We start from the raw sequence: 14,339 nt of genomic DNA, 5'->3' as shown, positions 1-14,339 counted from the left end.
CTGTCAGAAGTGGAGTAATCCTCACCGGAAAAATCAACAACAAGCAACCGTGACTGGATCTCTGTGCAATTTGGAAGCAAAGTGGATGGTCGAATTGGGTTTGGCTCTGGATCACTCAGATACCAATCACAGCAGGCTCAGGTGGACCTGGCCTCCTCTGCACACAGAGCTTGCAGGCCTCACATGCATATATTTGCACATTTTTGTGTATTTACTGACCTTTGCAGGTTTTGCCATCTGGCTGCAAGGTGAATCCCACAGGGCAGCTGCAGCGCACCCCTGTGGCTGTGTCTTTACACGTTCTGTCGCAGCCACCATTGTTCACAGCACAGGTTTCTGCAGATGGCAGGACAAAGATGGAAAAGGAGAAAGATGGAGGGTGTGTTAACATCTGCCCCCTGCTTCTGGAACAGCATGAAAAAAACCTATAGGTGGTGATGATGTGGGTTAAGACAAAGCTTCATGCAGTAAGAATACACAATCAAACAGCACAATAGGATATAATGTATTCTTGCTTTTTTTTCATGTAGCTTTGTCAACACACAGATGAAGACATTACATCACAACACCCCAGTTTTAATAGGTAGAGCCATAGGGAGAGATAAATCCAGTTCATACACACAATCAGGATTTGTATCATTACAACAAGACAAAACATATGACACTGTGCTGATAAAGGAGGGTGAAGAACACTGGCCCAAAGGTCGGTCCTATTTTCAAAAGTGACAAGAAATCAGTTAACACAAATAAAAGTTGGGTTAATATAAGTAGATAGGAAAATAAAGTTAGCACAGGGTGCTGTAAGTCTAGAACACTCTTGGTGGAACTGGCGTGTATATTTCCTCCTGAAAAAATGTTCTTGTACATGGAGCAGAAAAGGTTTGCTTGGACTTGTGAATATTCCCTGAACTGATCCCAAAACAAACATGAGCTCAAGGTAACTCTAGTTCACCTGTTCAGTGCTAAGCTCAGCAAACACTTTACCAGTGAGCCTGGAGAAGTGTTGAAGAGGCTGAAATTTGACGTTGACTTGTGTTTGTTGAAAGGGATTTAATAAAATTACAACTAATAATGAAGTTTAGAAACCCTTTTGGGGGGTTGACTTAAAAAAAGTTGCTATTGTGAGTCAGTACATGACTGACATTTTTACCTTATTTGGACTTTAAAAAAAAACCCTTGAAAAAACACACTAGTCAAATTTAAAACACAACATCACCAAACTTATTTTCTATTTAAAAAGCTGACATTTGGGAAACCGACTGTTTTTGCTGGACAACAGTAACATTTAAATCAGGGATGCTTCCCTTCCTTCTGGTGGCTTTTCCTATTTAATTAAAATGCCAGGAGATTGCGTGCCTGAGTGAAGCAAAGAGGGAAATAGGAAAAGCCTTTTCAGGCTGGCAAACACACCCACCTCCAGAGGTCAAGGCATTAACATAATGCTCTTTCAGAATGCACAGTCACAACCACATCTGAGCCAAGATGGCCGGTGCTTTTTTTTTTAATGAAGAAACAGGAACGTTTTTGTACATTTGTTTGTGTTCCCTCATGCAGCTCCAAACAGTGTCAGACTAACTGCGTCTTCCTTTAATCTCTGTGTTCTAGCTTGCATTTGCTCCTCACTGTGTTTATCTGTAAAAGCTCGGTGTTCATCATTTGCAATCCTTTTCATGTCTGCTTCTGTCTTTGGAGAAGTTCTGAGGCCAGATAGTTAAACTAGTACAAATTCCAACCTCTGTCTTAAATGGAGTTTTCAGAATAAGTGCAGGAGGTTTCTTAGACATTGTATTGTAGAAAAACAACAAGACAGGAAGGACGGCTGAAAGGAGAAACACTCCATCATCCAGGCAGCCTGTCTAATGGGCCCTGTAGGGTATGACAGCAGACCTCTTCCCCTCTGCAATCCCCAGCTTGGGTCTCTGTGTGAATGTGTATAGCATTACCGTCTATGCGCCTGCACAGGTGTATACAGCTAGTAAGACTAGCATGTGTTAAAGGTATATATGCATGTGAGTAGACTTGATACATGTGGAGGTGGTGTTTATGGGTCAGAGTGATTTATACCAAGCACAGTGGACCCTATCATTAACCAAGGGATAGCACAGTCCTGCTCAGAGCCCCTCTCTCCAAACCACGCCCAAACCCAGGGCCAGACAGAACTCAGGAACACAGACGTACTGCCAGGCTGATTGATGTGCTGGACAGGCCCCCACCCCCACACCCAACCAGCACCCTCACCAAGCATCTACACCCTCCATCTAACCTTGCATATTTCTGTCCTAACCTAGAATGAGTGTGTGTGTATACAGTATGTCTTTATGTCACTGTGTGGACAAATGTTGGCATGACCTTAATTATGCATAACTTTTAGTCTCAATGTAATTTAAATGGGTGAGTTATAAAGTACATTTACCCCCTGTACAGTTGCCAAATTAGCTATACACACCAAAACCATTTTTGTACCAGGTTGTAAATATGTTTATTTCTACCGTAAAGTTGGGCAATTTAATATCTATGAGGATCAACTCCCTTTTGGAGCCAGCTTCAAGTGGCTGTATGTGGAACCGCAGGTTTTGGCATTTGCATTGGTTTAATTTCTCAGACTGAGAGGTTGCTGCTTGGATTTTCCTCAGCTGAGGGAACCGCTGTGCAGTAGCAATGTCCCTGGCCAGGAGTAAATCAGAGGCACACCCAAGGTTAGCTAAAGAAAGCACTATGTGTTTCTCATTTTCACACAAAATAAATTGATGTTTAATAATTATGGTTTATTATTTCACAGAATTAGGGGTTTATTTTACTTTTAGATGTATTTCAGAAGCGCCACACTTTTCTGAGTCTGTGCCCCAGCCTGGCCACCCCATCTGAAATTTTCTAGATTGATCACTGAGCGTATTCATAAGGCAATGTAAAATTTATTGAGGATTCAAGGTGAGAAAGGAATGAGAGGGAAGACAGCAGACATGTGCATCACACTCCTTGTGGAAATACTGACTGCTGCAAACCAGTCTTTCTTGAGAGGAGGGCACATGGTTTATTTGGAATCCAGGGCCACAGCTACTGTAGCACCATTGTGTCTCTCTATTGACACTTTGCTCACGTGTTCAGCACCTGGCTCCTGATGGAGGCATTCATTCCATAGCAACATCATGAAATCTCACAGAATGACTTTCATCAAGTTGCCCATGCTCCCACCACTCTTTTGCCCTCTCTTTCCTTCCCATCTTGGGCTCTTTCTATCTCTGTATCCTGTCCTCAGCTTAGCAGCACCGTATCATTGGAGCCACCAGCTGCAATTCACTTTGTCTTGATCAGCATGTTGTCTACACTGGGTGATGGCAGCAAGCGCACAAACAGGAATGTTGTTTGTCAGAGGAAGCAGAAAAACTGAAAAGTGTCAAAACTAACATGCTGTTGAGGCTGTGCCAGCGCAGCAATAGGAAGTCCTCAGTGCTCTCGGAATTCACATACATACATACACGTGCTCCTACATGTACATAAGTATGATGGAAGCATATACAGTATATGAGCATGCTTCAACTGACTCAAATACTAAATGTTGACTAGCAATAGGTTTACTATTAAATTATATCCAGTGTAGTTTTAGTTCATTTCAGTGGATGATGTATAAAGCAGCTCTCATGAAATTCTGTTGAATTCATTCAAGCTACATAAGTTTCATATGTAACACCAGTCCAGTCTAATAGTTAAGCCAACTTCAACAGAGATTTGGCTAACATGAGTGAATGACTTTTCATTGAGTTGCCAACTTTATTCTGGTAATGGATAATGTTTCTATCAGTGCACATTTCTGGGGTGAAATAAGGAAGATTTATTTGCAATGAGCTGGACATCATATCATTCAGAAACCTGGAAGTAATTACATTACACTGGAATGAAGGCATCTGGCTGTCATAGTATGCACAAAGCCAATTAAACCTTAGACAAGGTTCAAGCCTGAAATATCTCTAACAATACATTGCATCACTAACTAGAGGCACTGCTGTGAGTGGAAAGAGGTGAAGCAGAGTTTATCCAGTGAGGAGAAATGACATTTTAAACTAAAAGGTAAGTGAGGGAGGGGAGAGAAGGACAGAGGGGTACAAGCCCAAATCAGAAAAGGTTGGGACAGTATGTAAAATCTAAATTAAAACTGAAAATTGTGATTTGTAAATCATCTGTGTCCTGTGTTACATTGGAAAAAATACAGCAGCACATTACTTGATGTGATACCTCATCAGTGTTGTTCTTTGTTCAAAATAAACACTCACTTCAATTCTGATGCCTGCAGCACATTCCAAAAAAAGTTGGGACAATTGCTTTTTAGGGCTAATAATGAGGTAAAACAATGAAATTAATATTCCATTTGAAACAGGTGATGTCAACATGTGACCATAATCACAATGACAAAAGTGGCATCCAGGAAAGGCCGAGCCCTTTAGGAACAAAAATTGGCAGAGGATCGTCAGTTTGCCAACATACTGTACTGAATGTGTGAGAAATGTATTGAAATGTTGAAAAACAATGTTCCTTAAAGAAAGGAAGGGATTTGGATATGTCACCCTCTACAATGCAGAACATAATTAAAAGATTCAAGGAATTTAGAGGGATTTCAGTTTGTAAAGGGCACAAGCCTCAGGTGGATGATTGTGCTCTCTGATCCCTCAGACACCACTGCATCAAGAATCGCCATTCTTCTATAGGCGATATAATCACATGGGCTCAGGATTACTTTGGCAAACCTGTGTCAGGCACTACAATACATAGCTAAAGCCATAAATGCCATAAAAAACTGTACTGTGCCAAAAGGAAGCCCTATCTCAACAGTGTCCAGAAGTGCAATCAACTGCTCTGGGCTCAGAGGCACCTGGGATGGACCATAACACAGTGGAAACGTGTACTGTGGTCAGATGAATCAGGTCTGTTTTGAAAGGAATGGATGTCGTGTGCTTTGGGTCAAAGACGAAAAAGACCATCCAGACTGTTACCAGCAACAAGTCCAAAAGCCAGAGTCTGTCATGGTCTGGGGTTCTGTCAGTGTCCTTGGCAAAGGTACATTCCACTTCTGTGATGGCAACTTTAATGCTGAAAAATACTCAGAGATGCTGCCTTCAAGACGACATGTTTTCCAGGGATGCCCATGCATAATTCAACAAGACGATGCAAAACCTCATACTGCACACACTACCTACTATAGCTGTGGAGGAAAAAGGTGTAAGTACTGGACTGGCCTGCCTGCAGTCCTGACCTGTCCCCAATAGAGAATGTGTGGCACATTTCGAAACGCAAATTGCATCAACGAAGACCCAGGACTGTTGCACACCTTAAGACTTAGGGAAGAAAGGGACAAAATTACCCCTGCCACATTTAATCACTTGGTGTCTTCAGTCTGTAAATGTCTTTTAAGTGCTATGAAAAGGAACGACAACATCACACAGTGGTAAATGGTTTGCTGTCCCAAATTTTTTGTGTTGCAGGCATCAGAATTGAAGTGAGTGTTTATTTAGAACAAAGAATAAAATGAATGAGATATCACATCAAACAATGTGCTGCTGTACTGTTTTCAATGTAAAACAGGACAGATAAATTACACATCACTATTTTCAGTTTTAATTTAGATTTTACAAACTGTCCCAACCTTTTCTGATTTGGGGCTGCAGAGGAGGGACCAGGAAGCAGCCCTATAACTAAATCCTCCACTCTTCCTCCTTCCTCCTGGCCAGAACTTACTAAAAGGTAACTTGAATAGTTGGGGCATATGGTTTAATAGACTACAGACTGTGTAACACATTGGTTTTGAGTACTGGATACTTGGTTTGAAGGAGCTCTGTCTTAGAAAATAAAAGAAAGGTTAAATTCAACAGACGCCATAGAGGATGAAAGTGGTGCTTCAGAAAAAAGTCCAGCTCTGAACAAGTTTTGATTTAGCATATGTCTGACTTAACAAGTTACAGCAAAAACATTCGTTAGTTCACTGAAAAAAGGTTTGATGGTCAAAGAGCAAGATGTCTGAATAATGGCCTACTAGTTTGACTGTCATACTCTAATTTTCTTTAATAGGCATTCCTTGGCATTTATAGTAAGAACACAAACACCCAAAGATACAACACAGATCAGGTCTTCAACATGAAAAACTGTAGGGACCAAACATCCATCTGGTCACAGGCTGTCCACTGTGCTGTCTTTTACCTGAATTGAGCACAAAGCCTAAGAAATGATTCACTAAGTAGAAAGCACTGGAATATTAGAGACAGATTTGTTCAGCACCATGAGTACCAGGGCACTAATGTTTCTTTCTTCATCTGCAGCTTCTGAGGATTATGGTTTTGAAAACATTCTGCCCAGCATAGTACAAAAGTGTCATGGCTTAGCTCTGTAATTTGTGAGTAATAGGTAATGGGTAATGTTGCATGGGTAATCAAAAATAAGAGGAATGGCACACAAAATATTTGGTGTAAGGTGTAACTGGTAAAATACGTCAGTCATTGAGAAAACCTTTGAGCCATCCAGAAATCTGGTAGGTAGTGTTAGGGAGGGACTGTTTAAAGGAAAACAGCAACCTACTGTACTCCTTTCTCATTAAATTGGATACAGTTGCAACAAAACCGCTACTATGGGAGTAGACATAGTGTATACCAAAGGTTTATAATTTATAATCATAAAAAAGACAAAAAGGAGGACAAGAGGAATGGAGAGGAGTAGAGCTGGGGATACAAGCACAAGGCCATGGCAACACATAGAAAGAGGAAGAAAAGAGTTACCCATAAGTAGCCGCCGTTTCACCCGCTTGTCCACATCAGCTACTGACGTGGCATTGAACTCAGAGCTCTCAATTGCAGCCTCATCTTTCTCTAAAACACAAGTGACAAGGGGACAAACAGTGAGCAGCAGGTTAATGAGAAGCCCAAATGACCAGACCTTCAGCCCCTCTTGGTGTTTGAGCAAAAAACCAAAGCCAAGAAGCAAGAAGCGATGAAGAAGCGCCAAAATCCCCATTAGAGTGTTAATACCCAAACAAATGAAAAATTCTCCAGAGCAAACCAAAAGAACAAAACAAAATAAATGAAAATGATTAGTGTCAGTGTGTAGTTTACAAAATGAAGCAGTAGGTAGGCAAGTAGGTAGGTAAGAAAGGAGAGGGTACAAGGTACAGGGCTTACATATTTAAAAAAAAAATTAAATTATGTATGGGGAGGGAAGAGGTGTGGGGCTTTGGGGATGAAATGAATGTTAAGGGGTATTTTAATTCTGATGCTGATGTTGCTGTTGTCGCCGATGGAGTTTCTGTCTTCCATATCAAACAGCTACATTTTGCTTTCAATGATTCCTTCATGTTAGGGTGGAAGAGGAAGACAAGAAAGAGAGGGAGAGGAAAATATATGTTCCACATTTGCAAGACAAGCTGCCTTAAAAGTGGACTGAAGATAAGAAAAGTGGGTTGATGATGACAACAAGAAAAATGAGAAAAAGAGGTGCAGGGGAGGATGATGAGAGGTCAAACAGCAGAGCTAAAAAACAGGCAATGACAAGATGATGACCAGAGTAGGAAAAGAGAGAGTAAGAGAGAGAGAAAGAAAGGCAGTCCCAGTCCCATCATGGGTCACAATGGGAGAGGTATATGAGGAAAGGAAGGGTGCACACACTGAGAAATGGGATTTGAAGGGGGAATGTAGGGAGGGCATGCAGACAAATAAAAAAAGCAGGAGGAGGTAGTCTGGGGGCAGCGCTGGTTGCCTGTTTGTCTATGGAACACACCACAACTGGCTTTAACAGTCAACGCTGGAAAAATGTTCCCAAAGCTGGGCAGCAGGGGTGGAGGTCGAGGAAGAAGGCTGTAGTAATGGCTGTGGTAGTGGGTGAGATGACTGTTAAAATGGCATGCGTATGATGCGGTGTTGGGGATGGCAGGTTTGAAGATGGGGCCAGGAGAGTCTGAATCATTAGGGTCTGAATGAGCATCTCTCCATGAATGGACGCCACTTGTTGCAACAGGGTTTGCCTTTGATGTACACACTCAGTCCAACGGGGTGGTGGGGTTGGATATGAGGGTAATTAATGTCCCTTCCATTCCCCAGCTTCAGCCTGTTAACGTTTTCTCTCTCTCTCCTCTCAAGTGCTTGATGGACAAAGTAGGGGCCTCTGAAGCACACTCAGGGATGAATTGAGGCTTTCTAAGGTGTTCAGCTAACGGGTGAAATGTGGCTGTGTGAATGTGTGTGATTGTTGAATCAAGAGCCTGTACATGTCTTTGAGCGTCTGCTTGCTTGAGTGTGTGAAAAAATCCGTCAGAGAGCGAGATAAAATGCAAGTGTGTGTGCAAGACAGGTTGAGAAGGGGTGGGAAGAGAGGAGTGCAGGCCACTCTCTTCTAAAGACTCTATGGGGCTAGGCAGTGGTTGGAGGCCCACAGAGAGGGGAGTGTTTTAGAGAGCCAGACCTACAAAGGATAAAGGGTATGGGGGTGGGAGGTGCGGTGGGTTAAACCACTCTACTACACTACTACAGCTTGGAGGTGAATGGTAAAACCTATGTACTGGAAGGAAACAGAATGACCGGGGTTGCTAAAAACAACAATAACAACAACAATAAAAAATTTTCTTCAATCCAAAAAGGGAAAATGAGAGAAAAAAGAAGACAAAGGAAATTGTACAAATGCAGTGCAGGCTCTCCCATGCAGCTGGGCAAGCAGATAAACCAAAAGACTAATGAAAGAAACAGTAACAGACAAATGGACAATGTGGCACGTATGACTGGACACTACTGCATGGCATGTTAAAGAGTGAAAAATAGTGAGCAGTGCAAATCCCTGCCTCTCTGTCAAGATGTATGGAGCAAAAGCAGACGCTGATGGGTGAAGATGAGGTATGAAGGTCATTTTGGTGTTGGCAAGTTTTGGTTTTCAGTGAGTCAGTTGCTTTTTGTTTGGGACTTGAGAGGAGGTGAAAGATGAGGAGGCAGTGAGACAGTTGGAGAAGGTTGAGGTTCGGGTTTGCTTTCATGGGAGCCTCACCTAAGATCAGGCTGCAATTGAGTTGTCTGTTTTAACCACAGAGACTAGCACTTATTAGTTCCGGCCCCCACCCCCCACACACCCAGAGTCACCCTTTCCTCTTGTGAATGAGGTATAGTCCTTATTTCCACAAGGTTTAGTTTTAACACGGATGCTCAGACAAGACAGGCAATCAGGTACTATCACCAGAAAGCAGAAGAAGGCATGGGAGAGAGGAGGGAGGGGGAGCCGGGGAGAGTGCTACACAGAAAGAGAAAAAAGGGGGGTGGGGGGTCAAAGGTAGGCCCATAGAGCAGTTCGGAGACTCGGACCACAGACACAGAAGTCCTTTCTCTCATCAAGAGAGACAGAGAGAAAGACAGAAAGTGAAAAGACACTAGACATTAGAAAAAGGGGGGAGAGGGGTTCCTGCTCGCTCTCATTCCGCTTCCTCTTCACAGCCTTTCCCTGATGGTGTGTTTCACTTCTTCAAAGCAGCTGAAAAGTAAAAGGGTTATTAGCAACCAAAACCTGGTGCTGCTGAAAGGCAGTTTATTCAGTGTTCGAACAAAATAGAAAGCACATAAAAATGACATCACATCCATCCATGTGTCAGTGTGATCATCTGCATTGCCATCATTTTAAGATGCATCTCAGGTCACAGTAAGGAATGAGAAGTTGGGCAGGTGGTTATAATCTCACCATCTTACATGTAAAAAAACTGCACATACACTTTTTCTTGAGCCACATGAAAAAGTTTACTTAATTAGTTTTCCTTTGGTTCATTAAGGTTTGCACTGTCCAATTACAAATGAACCAGAACCTTTAGAAAAAAGTCACGTGGGCATCTAAGCAGTTCAATTAATGGACAGAGATTTGTGACCTGTCATCATTAGGGATTGTGTTAGTAGCAGAGTCAAAACAAATTCTGACCCCATGCTCTGAACTTTGGGTGATTACTTCTTCAGAGATTTCTGCCTAGAATGAACTGCTTTGAACCCATTTTCTGGAGTTTGCATCCATTCTGAATACTTGAAAAAACAGCAACATCCAGACTGTGGTGTGGTCTCGGTTCATTTTGTTATGTTAAGGTTTCCCAGAGTGAGAAGCTGCTGGCTACTGGTTGTCAACCTCCATTATCATTATACCCATAAATCCTGGATTTTTGGAAAGTTTTCTGCAACTGATTTGGATTTCATCCCTACTCCCAACACACCACAAAGCTTCCTCCTATTGAGGCACAGGCCTAGTGGCATCAAGTGCTGTAGGAGCTGGGCCACACTGTTGTGGCATTGCTCCTCTGAGCAAGCACATACTGTACCAGCCAGTCATCCAAGTATTGTATGATCCAGAGACGTTCTCAAAGCAAGGGTCCAAGGACTGCATACATGTATCCTGTGAAGGTGTGGAGTGATAGCAAAATGCCAAATGTAAGAACACAGAACTCAAAGTTTTGCTATTTAAGGTGAACCTGAGGTGTCGTTTGTGTCCCTTGGGATCTGAAAATATGCATCCATAAGGCTAAACCACTTAGCAAACCACTTGCATTTGAAGATGGCCTGTATCATGCATCACATGAACCCCCTGAAGTCTAAAATCAGTCTGAGTCATCCATCTCACTCAGGAATGAGGAAATAACATGAATATAACCTAGTTTGCTGACTGTTCTGGCCCTCTTTGCCAGAGAGGAAATTTCTGCTGCCAAAACTTCCATGTGCTGACAGTCTGCTACCACTAAAAAGCAGCTGCCCTCATCAATAGTGTGGGTGCTGAAACTGCAAACAATAAGCTTGGGTCATGGTGAAAACCACCTAGAGGTTCATCCGGAAGGTAACCCAGAAAGGGGGTTGTCTGGAAAGGAGGTAAGCATGTATTGAGAATCATCAGGGCTGAAGGGATGGCTTGGGAAGCCCCTGGCCTTTCTCACTCATTGACCATGTTTAACTTTGACATGATAGTTGGCAGACCCCAAGGTTACCTGTAGCCACTGAAGTTTGCTGGGCTGACCCAGCTGGAGGGGCATAATGTCGGTGGCTTTGCAGGAACATCCCTGATACCTCCCAAGAACAGCAACAGTGATCTTGAGTTTGCTGGAGCATTTTACCTGTATCTGCTTCAAACATGGAAGATAACACTACAGGCAGCCTAAACAGACAGACCGAGTCTTGCCCTGGAACTGTGACAAAAGATAGCCAGAGATAGGGTTCCCCCATCTAGAAGAGGGCCATGGCCCTGTCATTTTCCATTGCCTGCTCCTTAATTAACATCACAAGGAGCAAGGAAAACTGTCCATCTTCTAACTGCTTTGCCAATGCTAGAACAGAGCACATGTGAACCAGCTGTCCCTGGATGGCCACAACTCCATGTACTCTGGTGAGCATGGCATCCATCATCCTAGTGTACCTGCTTGGGAGACTAATTTCCCCCCAGACAGGAATGAAGAGGGACACCAATGCCCCTAAGTCTTGACCCATGGGAGTCAGCGTAAACTACCAATCTTGTCCTGACCATGAACACATGCTAGCCATCTACATAAACCCCTCCAGCAATTTTACCGAGTGCTTGAGCACCAGTTCCTCTAAATTAGGACAGGACTGCCTTGCCTCTTTCATCACCAAAATGGGAAGATACCCAGCCTTGGTCTGCTGGTATCTCAACTTCCAGTGAGTTGCTCAAGCAATAATTTGGTGATAGAGGGAAGGTGACTGCTGCTGCTCCTCGTCTACTTGCTTAGCCTCTATATACCTCTGCCCTAAGTGGAGGTCCTCACCCTCTGAATCAGAACTCTGGATATCAATTTCCCACATGTCCAGCACATCTGTCATGGGGTGTGCCAGATCCAGCCTTTCCTGTCCTGGTAAGTGGGAAGTGGGAAACTGGGTATCAGCTCAAACTCAGCTGAGGCACACAATGATACACAAGCTACACTTCAGAATCAGTGGTATAGCGACCAGCTAGAAGGTGCACCTGCCTGTTCTCTGACTAGGTCAGATTCCATGTGGGACAGTGGCTGTACAAACCATATAGCAAACCCAGTGTAGCTAGCTGCCACACCTCCACCATCCATGTAAAAAGAACAACGCAAAGGGGTCCATACACCAGCTCTCCTTCTTATGTGGACAACACTGATGCCGACCCCCACACACACACACTAAACCATATACAGCTCAGTGCAATACATGCATTTGTTTACTGCTTGACCATGGAAATCAAGGTATCCAAAGAGGCCACATACATGAGGTGCTTATATACACGTATTGCCAATCAGTGCATAGTCTCCACAGGTAATATGTCTTATTCATGTCAGCTGCCCCCATTGGTCAGTCTCTGTATACTATATGAAATATATAGGGTGGAGAATCTCGACATGATAAAGAACATGGTCTTTTAAAGACAGTGTTTCATTATGGGATGTTTGTAGCCTTAATGCTCCTAGGTTACCATGTGTTTTCAGTTCATTTGTAGTGAGTCTTTCAGAGTCTGTCAGTACAAAAACTGTTTGGATAATCCAGATTAACCTGCAGGGGTTTGTGAAGGCTGCTGTAGTGTGTTTTTGCCACAAATAAATCATGTGGAGTGAATACAAGTTCCAAGTGTCTTCCAACATCTTTATTGTGGGGGTTGTGTCTTCTTGTAATAAGTGCTGTCCATTATTGGTCAGTAGTTTTGTTTTAATTATCAATTTAAGGAAGCAAATTGTAAAGGTTGCTACGCACAAATTATCAATCACTGTTCATACTCTGTAAATTACAAACAATGAGATTGGTGCAAGCTGCAGTAGACTGGCTACAAAAACAAAGAAACTGAGATGAAAATTGCTTACAGGTTCTGCAAACCATTTCTTACATTTGTATCAGCAGCAAGGAGGCAGGGAAAACAACATTATGAACTACACTTACCTGGAACACTCCATTAATTCTCTACTGATACGGAGGGAGGGTTATGTTGACATACAAATGACCTGTTGGGGCAGAGAGAATTTCCTGCTGTTTGCTGGCAGAGTTTTTGGGGTCAGTTTTAACATGATGATTACCTTTCTCAGAGTGGGAGAAGTGTCAGCCATTTACTGTCCACCAGCCAGTTCTGTATAGTCCAAACATATTACTGTTCATTCCTTGGTCCTGACAATTTACTACTGCAATACCCCCTCAGACCTACTATGGATGTTATCATAGTGTGTGTTATGTTTTTGTTTGTGTGTTCAGGACAGAGTCATTACTTATGTAGCAGAGTGAGAAGAAACTGTATTTGTACCCTGTCCATGGGAAAATGTGTCAGGAAACTCCACTCATCCAGTTCTCAAGCTAGCTGCTATCTTGATTTTAGCCAAGAGATAAAGGATGAATCTCACTAAGTATTTTATTAGTTTCCTGAAACAAACCAGGTCATTTCTTCAGTATGCAAAGCGGACATTCAGATTGGCTCTTACAGTAATTTTCTGTGTCCATTTTTGTTATCCTTACACCTATTGTGAGAATGCTTGTCATACTCAAAATAAAAATGCTATCAAAACACAAATTAATTAAAAGTTTGGGCTCACTTTGGATCAATTGTTGATTTGATTCCATCTTGTACAAGACTCAAATTAGTCATACTTAATCATGCAACCTTTTTTTTGCAATCCATTAACAACCACACAATAGTTGATTTGTTGGAGTATGCACAATAAAATCATTGTTTATACTGCTGATGTAGGATAGATGCGGGACACAGTTTGCATGAAACTCGACTACAGCTTGCAAAGGCTTTGATACAGTTAGGTCTCATTTGTAGTTTTTGCCACTAATAACAGTTTGCACAGAAATGAGTCTCATCCATGTCATTATTGGTAGTGTGGATTGATTATATTTCTAAACGAGCACAGAGCTGGTGTGGAGATAATTCTGTTAAAGCACATTTCTCTCTGTTGGGTGAGCAGCTGCCTGCCTTTTATATATTCAGTGTTTAAATAAGATGAAGCGAGAAAAAAATGGGAAAGAACTTTTGGAAAACATGCCACCTTCGACTCCCTACCCCACTTCCTCATTTCGTTACTTTCCTTCTTTGAAATCATATGTTTTGTACACACATATGACTTCCAACAGCTGTGACAGCTTCAGTGCATGTGTCATCACTTACCGATGCAGGTCTTGCTGTCTGAGTGCAGGGCATATTTCTGATGGCAGCCGCACACCGGCCCTGTGTCTGTGTCATCACACGTGTGCTGGCAACCCCCATTTCCATAGTTACATGTCACTGAAGACAACACACACATTATAACTTGTACTGTATGTGTAACACAAGGTCCAAGACATTTAATGGCAATTATTTCATTATGTAACTACAACAGTGATGTGAGATGATGAGAGAGGCCT

General features: G+C 42.5%; 1 protein-coding gene across 6 annotated transcripts in view; it reads right to left on the bottom strand.

Annotated features, from left to right (window-relative positions):
* Positions 1 to 14,339, bottom strand: part of scube1 (signal peptide, CUB domain, EGF-like 1) — a 114,193-nt gene that overhangs the window by 41,299 nt on the left and 58,555 nt on the right. For 4 of the 6 annotated variants that reach the window (XM_020601239.1, XM_020601241.1, XM_020601240.1 and 1 more), the window contains 3 exons: positions 14,104 to 14,220; positions 6,759 to 6,848; positions 220 to 336 (listed from right to left, as the gene is read on the bottom strand). In XM_020601239.1, coding sequence (XP_020456895.1) covers positions 220 to 336; positions 6,759 to 6,848; positions 14,104 to 14,220 — 324 coding nt within the window. The remainder of the gene's footprint in view (positions 1 to 219; positions 337 to 6,758; positions 6,849 to 14,103; positions 14,221 to 14,339) is intronic. The other 2 variants (XM_020601242.1, XM_020601243.1) reach the window with 1 other exon arrangement.

This window comes from Monopterus albus, unplaced genomic scaffold (assembly GCF_001952655.1).
Source record: "Monopterus albus unplaced genomic scaffold, M_albus_1.0 scaffold51.1, whole genome shotgun sequence".
Lineage (NCBI taxonomy): Eukaryota > Metazoa > Chordata > Actinopteri > Synbranchiformes > Synbranchidae > Monopterus > Monopterus albus.
The sequence above is the reverse complement of the archived record's forward strand: the minus strand, read 5'-3'. Positions and strand labels throughout refer to the sequence as shown.